Here is an 11,974-nt window from a genome sequence, read left to right as displayed (position 1 = left end):
AATGTTTTCACTTTTTTTCCCACTGTGCACAGTTTGTTTCTTGCACGACTTCAACAAATTGCAGTATTTTTATTCCAATGGGATTATAGTTATCTCCAACATGCGAAATGAGCGACAAAATAACAATGAGGTAGTTTGAATTGAAAATTTATGAATGCCGATTTCGGCACCTATAAAAGACGGGACATACGTATATCTATCCAAAAACATTCGCAATGGAGATTGTATACGATAAGTCGGTTGTGGTTATACCGAAACATTTTACATTAGATTTCTTTGAGGAAGTGGCGGAAAACGCTTTGCAGACAACGAATGTCCGTATTGGAAGAATTGATATAAAGATGGCAAGCAAAGCAGGAGATAATTATTGCAGCTTCATATATCGCGTGCAAATGTCATTTGCAGAAAGTGAGGAAGGTCCCGCGAAGTTAAGGCCTCCGCTTTCGGTTGTAATAAAGAGCACTCCTATCTCAACAGCTATAGACTTTTTGGACGATATGAAGGTGTATCTAAAGGAGAAGGTATTTTATTACACGGTACTGCCAGTGATAGAAAATTGTGCGGCTAGGAAGTCTCGATTTGGAGCAAAGTATGTGTCGCAATTATTTTGTGTTTGAACACAATTTTTAATGTGTTTTGCTTCCAGAATATTGCACAGCATGAAGAAGCCGGTGAATACATTAGTTTTTGAAGATTTAAATGTTTTAGGATACACACTTGCTTCTAGGGAATTAGGCTTGAATGAAAGACATGCAAAGTTGGTTCTACAACGTTTGGCCCATTTTCATAGTGCTTCGGTTGCGGTTATGGAAAAGGTAACTGCATTCTGCTATTAAGTTGAATTTAAAAACCAACTACTTTCCCTGAAGGATCCGGAGTTGTTGCTGTGTTTTAATTCAGGTATTCTGGCCAAAGGAGCAATTCAAAGGGACAATAGTACATTTTATGGTCTCATCAAAAGCAGCTGCCAAGCTCTCATCGATATTGCGAAAACTTGGAATGGATATGAACAGATCGCCAAGAAATTAGAGTTGTATATCGCTAATCTACGTGAGAATTTGCTTAAAATGCAAGAACCCATACCAGGTGAATTTGAGGTTCTTAACCACGGCGACCTATGGGTGAACAATTTTATGTTCAAATACAATAGCAACTGTGAGTTAATGGACTTGGTTTTTGTAGACTACCAAATGAGTATATTGGGTAGCCCAGCCATGGACCTCAATTACTTTTTTTATACAAGCCTTCCGGTGCATCTGCTAAAATCAAAACGGGAGGATTTTATAAAATTCTATTATGCTGAGCTAAATGAGAACCTAAAGCAGCTGAAATGCAGAAAAATACCTTCATATGAGGAATTACGTGCGCAAGTCGCTCTGCGCGAATCTTTCGGCTTCTTTGCAAATCACGCCATTTATCCTATAATAAGCATCGACCAAACAATTGCTGCTGATAGCACGTTTGAAAACTTTGCAGATCGAGATTTTGCAAAAAAAAAGTTCACACAGATATTATCGCAACAAAAGCTGATGGATATGTACAAGTACACCTTGAAACATTTTGATGAAATGAAAATATTCGATTAGATAACTGTACACTAAGCTGAATGTTTTGATAATAAAAAGTAAGAATGGTGGTGGTGTTAGATGATATGATGCCTTCGCATAGTTAGGCTCTTACTATGGATTTTCATCAGGAATTTTCGCAATGCCCTCTCCTTCAAAAGTCAGTCCTTTTCAAAGTTTTTCCAATAACAAAAAAATCAGGATAACAGACTATCTGGGAAGACTAACTGTCGTTTCTTAAGAGACAATTCCGATTGGTATTTACGTAAGAAATTAGTTTGAGCTTTTGTATGTATTATGTACATTTCAATGGTTTTTATTATTATTAAATGATGACACTCAACGTTAACACCTCGAACTTTCACCTCGTTTGACATGAAAAGGATCAACTGCAACACTTTTGCCTCCCTGCGTTCTTGGGTGCGGACACACGATATGCGCCACTTTTCCCAGCATCTGAACTTATTTGGTTTGAACGTATATGTTGGTAAACATACATACACACGAAATTAGATGGAAATAAAGTTCTGACTAAGAAGAAAGGCAAAAAGTGGAATGGAAAAGTTAAATAAGAGTCGCTGACAACAAAGTGACATTTACAAATGTCAAGTACAATATTGAACATGTTCCAACTACAACTGGTTACACGAAACCTAGTGTATACATTTGCACTTCGCCGCAATAGACACCCTTAATGAAGCGACAGCATGTTGTACACGATGGACAATGAAGACTCCACTCTTAATTCATGAGCACACAGGGCTGCCAGACGTAATGATTTTACTTTTTTTTTTGCCAAAATTTTACCTTTTGGCGCTTGATGATTTTTTCTTTAAATCCCTTTATGTTTGACGATTTTTTATACCCTCCACCATAGGATGGGGGTATACTAATTTCGTCATTCTGTTTGTAACACCTCGAAATATGCGTCTGAGATCCCATAAAGTATATATATTCTTGATCGACTTAAAAAGATCTAGTCATATAAACCGATCTCCCGATTTTGCTTCTTGAGCCCCTACAAGGCGCAATTTTTATCCGAATGAACTTAAAAATTACACAATGACTTCTACAATGTTCAGCATCCCTTTATGGCTAGAATCGGATTATAACTTGATATATCTCCAACAGCACAACAGATCTTATTCAATATTCTTTGTTTGCCTAACAGAGATACTGCGCATAGAACTCGACAAATGCGATCCATGGTCGAGGGTATATAAGATTCGGCCCGGCCGAACTTAGCACGCTCTTACTTGTTTTACTTTGAAAGTCAAATAATTATTAAGGTCATCGGGTCGATATTGGAAAATAGGTTTACGTTTTCTGCTTAATATAGTAGTGCAGTCGTGTTTTTGCTATCTCCGCTTTTGTACCAAAAATAGCCCGTCTTCTTTATACCCACCACCATAGGATGAGGGTATACTTATCTAGTCATTCCGATTGTAACACCTCGAAATATTTGTCTAAGATCACATAAAGTATATATATTCTTGATCGTCTCCGCGTCCTGAGTCGAACTAGCCATGTCCGTCCGTTTGTCGAAATCACGATAGCTGTCGAAAACGTAAAGCTGGCCGTTTGAAATTTTGCACAGATACTTTATATTGATGTAGGTCGTTGGGGATTGCAAACGGGCCGTATCAGTTCAGATTTAGATGTAGCTCCCATATAAACCGATCTCACGATTTGACTTCTTGAGCTTCTTGAGCTGGAAGCCGCCATTTTGTCCGATTAAATTGAAATTTTGCACGTAGTGTTCTGTAATGACTTCCAACAACTGTGCCAAGTAGGGTCCAAATCGGTTTATAACCTGATATAGCTCCCATTCAAACCGATCTTCCTATTTGACTTCTTGAGCTCCGGGAAGCCGCAATTTTTGTCCGATTTGGCCAAATTTTGCATGTAGTGTTCTGTAATGACTTCCAACTACTATGCTAGGTACGGTCTGAATCGGTCTATTACCTGATATAGCTCCCATATAAACCGATCTCCCGATTTGACTTCTTGAGTCTGGAAGCTGCAATTTTTGTCCGGTTTGGCTGAAATTTTGCACGTAGTATTCTGTTTTGACTTCCAAAAACTTTGTAAAGTACGGTCCAAATCGGTCTATAAATTGATATACAATAGCTCCCATATAATCCGATTTCCCGATTTGACTTCTTGAGTCGTTACAAGCCGCAATATTTGTCCGATTTGGCTGAAATTCAGCATGTAGAAGTTTGGTATGTAGAATAAAATTATGCCGTTTAACTAAATTTATTTTGCTTCCAAGATTCGGTCCGGCCGAACTTCGCACGCTTTTACTTGTTTGTATTATTTGCATTATTTTCTCTTTTCAGTGCTGAGATGTTGCCTTTATTCAACATTTCATTAAAATTGGCCTTAACGAAGTTTCTATATAATTTTAATAAAGATTATATAGAAATAACGTTCTTAAGGAAATTTTCAGTTAAATTTCATCTTTGAGGAAAGTTTTATTGATGTTTTGAGTTTAATGAAAATTTAATTGAAATTTTGAAATCGGGCAGCCCTCATTATTTGAGTTTCTATAGATCTTCTACCCACCGAAAATTCCAAAATCTAAATGAAATAGTTGAATTTTAGGTGTGAAGATTATATGACTTTTCTTCAAGAAAAATTTTACGATTTTTACCATATTTTTTTCTCAATTTTGACGATTTTTTACGAAAAAGTGCTGGCAGCACAATATGCACACATAAACGGAATATTTTTACACCCTGAAAAATTTTGTTTTATGCGCCTTACCATATGGTAGGGTGCGTAAAACACCACGGAAGAATAGGGTCCATTTATTTTGTCATTCCGTTTGCAATATATATAAGGTATATATATTCTTGATCGACGTAAAAATCTAAGACGATTTGGCCATATCCGTCTGTCCGTGTGTTGAAATCACGCAACAGTCTGTAAAACTAGACATATTGAGCTGAAACTTTCCATAGATTCTTTTTTTGTCCACAGGCGGATTAAGTTCGAAGATGGAATATATCGGACTATATCTTGATATAGCCCCATATAGACCGATATGCCGATGTCCAAGAAAGCCGCAATTATTATCCGATTTTGCAGAAATTTGAGACAGTGAGTTGTGTTAGGCCTCTTGACATCCTTGTTCAATACGGACCAGATCGGCACAGATTTGGATATAGCTGCAATATAGACCGGTCCCTCGATTTAAGGTCTTGGGTCCATAATAGACGTATTTATTGTCCGATTTCGCTGAAATTTAGTATAGATTAATCCCAGATCGGTCCAGTTTTGGAATAAACTGCCATATATACTGATCTCCCGAGTTAGGGTTTTTGGTCCATAATAGGTGAATTTACTAACCGATTTCGCCAAAATTTAGCACAATGAGATATGTGAGGCCCTTCGACATTTGTTTCGGGTATGATAAAGATCGGACAATATTTCGATATAGCTGCTTTATGTACCTATCTCCCGATTTATGTCCTTGGGACAATAAAAGCACATTTATTGCTCGATTGCGCTGAAATTTGACACACTGCACTGTGTTAGACTCTTCGACATTCGGTTCAACATAAATTAGATTTGGATATAACTGTCATATACATATACCGATCTCCCGATTCAAGTTCTTAGGTCCATTAAATGTGCATTTTTAACCATTGAATTTGGTACAATAAGTTGTGTTAGACTCTTTTAAAGCCTTCCTGAATAAGGTAGAGATCTGAGATAAGTTGTGTTAGACTCTTTTAAAGCCTTCCTGAATAAGGTGGAGATCTGACTATGTTTACATTTCCGGATTAGGTGTATGTCCTCAACAAGGACAAGTCATCGGCTGGTTGTGCACTCTAATAATAAATAGTAATCTTGTTAAAGAAAACGTAAGTCAGGAATTCCGTGCCGCTTACAAAATCCCTAATTGTTTTCCATGCCATGCCCCTTAGTTGGTTTATGTCTGTTAGCCGCGAAAGCCGATTTTGCATAAGTGAGTTTGTAGTCCTATGCGTTCTGTTACGATACCGAAAGCTTTACTGACCTACTGCTTTCTTCTTTTCAGTAATAGCCTTGACTTCCTTCAATTCGGATCTCCCCAAAGAAATTTCGTCGTCCTACCGACCATATTATTCCACAGTATTACATGTGCGTTCATCGCCCACGCTCTTAACTCGGATTGCGCCCGCCTGCAGTATCGTATTGTGATCAGGCAGTCATGGACTATGTTAAGTTTCGTGTCCATATCTCTATACGTTCGAAAGTTCCAGAATTATTACCAAAACTTTCTGATTTGGCAACACCGTGCAACGTCTACTTAACTGAGAGATATAATCCAGTGAACATATTGCTTTTTTTTGCGGACATTTGGTCCTTTCTAAAAAAATGTTATGTCCAATAACTGATAAGTCGTTAAAAATATGCTAAACATTTCAGCATGCAAAAAAAGGAATAAAGCCGATAGGTCCATAAATGACTGCTTTGTAAGCAATTTGCAATTTGAGTTGCTCGATGTGACCAATTTTTAAGCCTCATGATTCAGCCTCCGGACCCTTTTAGGCTCCCCAAATTTTGCATTACTTTACTTATTGGAAAGCACCTCAACATTGACTATGTTAAGTTTCGTGTCCATTTCTCTATACGTTCAAAAGTTACAGAATTATTACCAAGACTTTCTGATTTGGTAACACTGTGCAACGTCTACTTAACTGATAGATATAATGTAGTGAATATATTGCAAAATATGTTTGTGAACCTGTAGATGCCACCGTAGCACGGAGCATAGCAAGCTCGACTATGGCGCGGGGTACCTGGGTTCAAAGCCTGGCGAGAAGATCAGAAAAAATGTTTAGTTGTGAATATTCCATGATGGTGACATTCTTTGTAAAAAATTTTTCCGGTCGGACTCGGACTCGAATTCTCCAATTTTTTTTCCAGAATTGGTCAGAAATCGATACGACGAGTCGGAAAAACCATCCGTATTCAACTCAATTCGGTCAGAAGTCTAAAAGAAACTCTAAATTTCCTTACAAATTTTGGTTCAGAATTCTCCAAAAAGATCAGATTTCCCTCAGACATTTCTTCCCGAAGTAGTGTCAATTACTTCAAATATTTTTCATTAAGAATTCGGACAGACTTCGGATCCAAATTCAGACGAATTTCTATATACAGACTTCTGATATTCTCAACGTTTGGTTCACTGGGAAACTACGAACATTATTCATTGTAGTTCGGGCAACATACATATATTGTACATAAATAATAAAGAATGAATAAAAAACTATTTGATTCTTCAGAGACATCTATTTTTTTGTAGATGGAAATGGTTAATTTGCAAGCAAACGCTATTAAGTTCAAATTGCAGTGATTCGAAAGACACATTGTTAAAAACCAAACAAATATTTAAAACAATATTTATCAGATATTTGTGTGGTCTCTTATAGTAACTTAAAAACAAAAAATTTTTATCCAAATTTCGGATGGGGTACCACACCCCAAAACCTACGAAATATATGTAGAGACCAATAACGACTATATGGGGACTCAAATGAAAGGTATTTAAGAGTAGAATACGAATCTGGTACCCGAATTCGGGACCAAGTGTTTGGGGCACCACACCACACCCCTAAATCGGCATTTTTACCTACCATGCCAATAAGGACTCAACTGAAAGATATTTTCGAGTAAAACACGAATCTGATAGCAAAATGTGCGACCAAGTGTGGGGGGAGGGGGCCGCCCCTCCCTAAAAACACCCCCAAACAGAACTTATTTACTGACCATCACAATATGGGGCTCAAATAGAAGGTATTTGAGAGTAGAATACGAATATGATATCCAAATGTGGAACTAAGTGTTTTAGGGTCCGCCCCTCCCCAAAAACATCCCCAAAAGAGCACAAATTTACGAGCATAGCAATATGTGGCTCAAATGAAAGGTCTTTGGAAGTACCGCACGAATCTGATACCAATATTCGGGAAAAAGTTTCTATGGCCACCCCACCCCAAACCACCACTCAAATAGGAAGTATTTTCTGACCATTGCAATATGGGGCTCAAATAAGATGTACTTAAAAGTAGAATACGAAGCTGATATATATTTTCAGTGTGGGGGGGGGGGGGGGGGCGCCCTTCCTTAAAAACACCCTCAAACAGAACTTATTTACTGACCATCGCAATATGGGGCTCAAATAGAAGGTATTTGAGAGTAGAATACGAATATGATATTCAAATGTGGAATACAAATGTGGGAGGGGCGGCCCCCAAAAACATCCCCCAAAGAGCAAAAATTTACGAGCATAGCAATATGTTGCTCAAATGAAAGGTCTTTGGAAGTACCGCACGAATCTGATACCAATATTCGGGAAAAAGTTTCTATGGCCACCCCACCCCAAACAACCACCCAAATACGAAGTATTTTCTGACCATTGCAATATGGGACTCAAATAAGAGGTACTTAAGAGTAGAATACGAAGCTGATATATATTTTCAGAGAAAGTCACTGCATGGCCGACTCATCCCCCAAAACTCCCCCCCCCAAACCGGACATGTTTGCCGACTATGATTATATATTTCAGATTAGCAAACGAATTTGATATCCAACTTTGAATGCAATGACAATATGGGGTTCAAATAAATGATATTTGAGAGTGGAGCACGATGCTGATTTATTCTCTGGGCTAAGTGTTTGGGGGCAATTACACTCTCCAAAACGCACCTAAATCGGATACCAATTTTTGGAACCAATTTTCTGGGGTCTACCCCTTCCTAAAAACAGCAATTATTTATTGACCATCGTAATATGGGGCTCAAGTAAAGGTTTTTGGGAGTAGAATACGAATCTGATATCCAAATGTGGGACCATGTATTTGGGGCACCGCCAGTTCTCCAAGAGTGAAAATTTACCAACCAAAAGAGATTAGAAAAAATTTGGGCCAAGTGTTTGGGGTACGCCTTATCCCATAAACTTCCCTCTTACCAATGGCAATATGGGGTTAAAATAAATGGTATTTGAGAGAAGAGCACTATGCGGATGTTATATTCAGGGCCAAATGTCTGGGGGCCAACTCACCCCGAAAACACCCATAAATCGGACATACATATTTATAGGTCAAGGCAATATGGGACTCAAATGAAAGGTATTTGGGAGTTGATCACGAAATTCATACCCACTCTCGGGACCACGTTTCAGGGGGTCCACACCACCCCCTAAACCCACCAACCGCCACCCTGGGAGCCTTCTTACTTCCAAAATCCCCCATGAGGATATCGGGCTCAAATAAAGTTTCTTAAGAATGAAGTACATCTAGCGAATTCATATATCAGTAAAGATATCATCTAATCTAATTTAATATCATCTAAATTAAAAAAAATAATAATAAAACTAAACAACAGTGCACCGATGAATTTAATTTAATTTTTGTCGATGATGCTCCATCAAGGACCAATATTTATCAATGGTATGGTGAATTCAACCGATATCGTAGTTCACTCCAAGACGAATTTCGTGAAGGTCGTCCAAAATCAGTTGTTATTCCAAAAACCATTGAACAACCATTGTGCTCCAACTGATGTTGCAAGATCGTCATGTGACCTATCGTGAGATTCAAACAGCCTTAGGCATTAGTGGGATCAGCATACATTCAATATAGCATGAAAATTTGACCGTAAAAAAAAATTTGTATTGGGACAGCATTAGGCTTAGTGGGCCAGCATACATTCAATATAGCATGAACATTTGACCGCCAAAAAATTTGTTCGATTTAGATCCCATACAATTTGTCAATCGCTCAAAAAAGGCTCGTGTCGATTGGTCGAAAAAAAATGCTCCAAAAATACGATCGCGGTGTTTCGAAATATGTCTATAAAATTGTGACAGGTGATGAATAGTGGATTTATGCGTATCCACGCAGTCGACTATATGGGTGTTTCAAAATGAGCCAAATCCAAAAAAAGTTGCTCGCGCACGATGCAAATGATCGCCTGTTTTTCGGCACGACAATGCGAGCTCTCACACATCGGCTTTAACAACTGCGTTTTTGAGCACTCAAAACAATGACTTCTTTTTATTTCTGTACGTAAAAAATTAAATGAGAGTCAACATTTTTCGACACCTGAAGTAGCGGTTGGTGCGTTCAGAGTGCATGTTTTGGAGATACCTCAATCAGAGTGAAAAAAGTGCTTCGACAATTGGTTCAAACGCATGCAAAAGTGTATAGATCTTAATGGGAAATATTTTGAAAAACAATAAAGCGATTTTCGATGATTAATATTTGTTTTTGTTCTCTTATCCCGAAATATAAAAGGCAACCCTCGTATGACTGAAACGTCTGTTTTAGCCAGCGACAGCAAAGGGGTAAGACCTCTTCAAGTCTAGAATAGACCAAATAATTTTGTCGCTAGAGTCATACCCACAGATTCCAGTTCCCCTGTAAGGTAGATCCTAGTCTCGCAAGCTAAACTGTTCAGCCATCTCGTTGAGAGATCTACGTTAGTCAAAGTGCCCTCAACCTCACAACAGTGGTTGCAGCAATTTGTCTAGGCACAATGTTCAGAGGCATTACGTGTATTATTAAATTTAGTGCATGGGCTGGTGTCGGCTGTTACAAACAAGCCTAGGCATAGTATTGAACAGTACGTGGGCGTTTGCAACGCTGCTCACCAGACCACAACATCATATAGCATTATAGGTCTGCCAACTGCAGTATATACCCAGTGCATGGCACGCGGTTTTAACCCCTAACTTGGCTGTATCACCTAAACTATGCGCCCTAGAGGGAAATGGGCTTTAATTCGTGACTTCACCGAAAATTTCAAATTTTCAATATGAAAACTTTAAAATGGCTGTATCTCCTAAACTATGCGTCCAAGAGGGAAATGGGCCATAATTCGTAACTCCACCGAAAATTTCAAATTTTCGCATAAAAACTTTAAAATGGCTGTATCTCCTAAACTATGCGTCCTAGAGGGAAATGGGCCTTAATTCGTGACTCCACCGAAATTTTCACTTCAGTCCATAAGGGGACAGGTGACACTGTAGATAACTTGTATCTCCTGCTTAAAAGAATTACGGATTTACGCATAGACAACTTCGGCTGTATCTCCTATACTATGCGTCCTAGAGGGAAATGGGCCTTAATTCGTAATTCCACCGAAAATTTAAAATGGCTGTATCTCGTAAACTATGCGTCCTAGAGGGAAATGGGCCATAATTCGTGACTCCGCCGAAAATTTCAAATTTTCGCATGAAAACATTAAAATGGCTATATCACCTAAACTATGCGTCCTAGAGCGAAATGGGCCATAATTCGTGACTCCACCGAAAATTTCAAATTTTCAATATGAAAACTTTAAAATGGCTGTATCTTCTAAACTATGCGTCCTACAGGGACGCATGAAAATTTCAAATTTTCAATATGAAAACTTTAAAGTGGTTGTATCTCCTAAACTATGCGTCCAAGAGGGAAATGGGCCCTAGTTCGTGACTCCACCGAAGATTTCAAATTTTCGCATGAAAACTTTAAAATGGCTGTATCTCCTAAACTATGCGTCCTAGAGGAAAATGGGCCATAATTCGTGACTCCACCGAAAATTTCATTTCTGTCCATAAGGGGACAGGTGACACTGTAGGTAACTTGTATCTCCTGCTGAAAAGAACTACTTCTGTCTTGCACGGATTTACGCATAGAGCACTTTCAGTGGCCCACTTCGCTGTCGCACGTAGAGCTTCCTAAAGTATATCTCTAAGAGTTTTACCGCAATTGTCACGTCATCAGCATACGCGACCATTTTTACTCCATTGTCTTCCAGAGACAATAATATATTGTTAATGGCTATATTTTAAAGTAGAGGGGGCAGTACAGCTGCTTGAGGCGTTCCTATGCTGACCCAGATCCCAAGCCTGTCGTAATTAATCTTTTAGTTAAATATTCTTTCATAATTGACAACGGTTTTACATTATTGATCCAGGGTTTTGATTAAAATCGGTTCAGATTTAGATGTAGCTCCCATATATATGTTCGTCAGATTTTGGCTAATTTGCAATAATGTTGTCATTTATCAACCGTAGCTATTACAGTTTAAACATATTTGCTCGAAATTTGTTACGGATTGTTAAATAACCAATCTGAGAACATCCGCCTAGGTCTATTAAAATTGGTTCAGAATTAGATATAGCTCCCATTTTGTACCTACGGTGTAGGTGTAGGGTAATATAAAGTCGGCACCGCCCGACTTTTGCCTTCCTTTAGGCTGGGGATTTTGTTTTGCATTTCTTCCACGGATGAACTTGCCAACAATAAATCGTCTACACACATTGCAATCAGACTTACTGTTTCGTGGTTCCGTCTGAAATACACACAATTATCCGCTTGACATCTGGTAAAACCAAATTTTCGTAAAAATTTCCGTAATTTTATTATTCCGCTC

General features: G+C 38.4%; 1 protein-coding gene across 1 annotated transcript; it reads left to right on the top strand.

Annotated features, from left to right (window-relative positions):
* The first annotated feature begins 215 nt into the window (after nucleotides 1-215).
* Nucleotides 216-1,650, top strand: LOC106084600 (uncharacterized). The gene is made up of 3 exons (XM_013248420.2): nucleotides 216-589; nucleotides 647-815; nucleotides 870-1,650. The coding sequence occupies exons 1-3, from the start codon at nucleotides 216-218 to the stop codon at nucleotides 1,584-1,586; spliced, it is 1,260 nt and encodes a 419-aa protein (XP_013103874.2). The 3' UTR covers nucleotides 1,587-1,650.
* Nucleotides 1,651-11,974: the final 10,324 nt, after the last annotated feature.

This window comes from Stomoxys calcitrans, chromosome 4 (genome assembly GCF_963082655.1).
Source record: "Stomoxys calcitrans chromosome 4, idStoCalc2.1, whole genome shotgun sequence".
Lineage (NCBI taxonomy): Eukaryota > Metazoa > Arthropoda > Insecta > Diptera > Muscidae > Stomoxys > Stomoxys calcitrans.
This window is presented reverse-complemented; position numbering and strand designations above follow the sequence as displayed.

Excerpts from the sequence above, each read along its gene's own strand:
- LOC106084600 (XM_013248420.2), top strand. The coding sequence starts at position 216 with ATGGAGATTGTATACGATAAGTCGGTTGTGGTTATACCGAAACATTTT. Across the intron at positions 590-646 it reads AAGTCTCGATTTGGAGCAAA|AATATTGCACAGCATGAAGA; the intron begins GTATGTGTCGCA and ends TTTTGCTTCCAG. Across the intron at positions 816-869 it reads CGGTTGCGGTTATGGAAAAG|GATCCGGAGTTGTTGCTGTG; the intron begins GTAACTGCATTC and ends CTTTCCCTGAAG.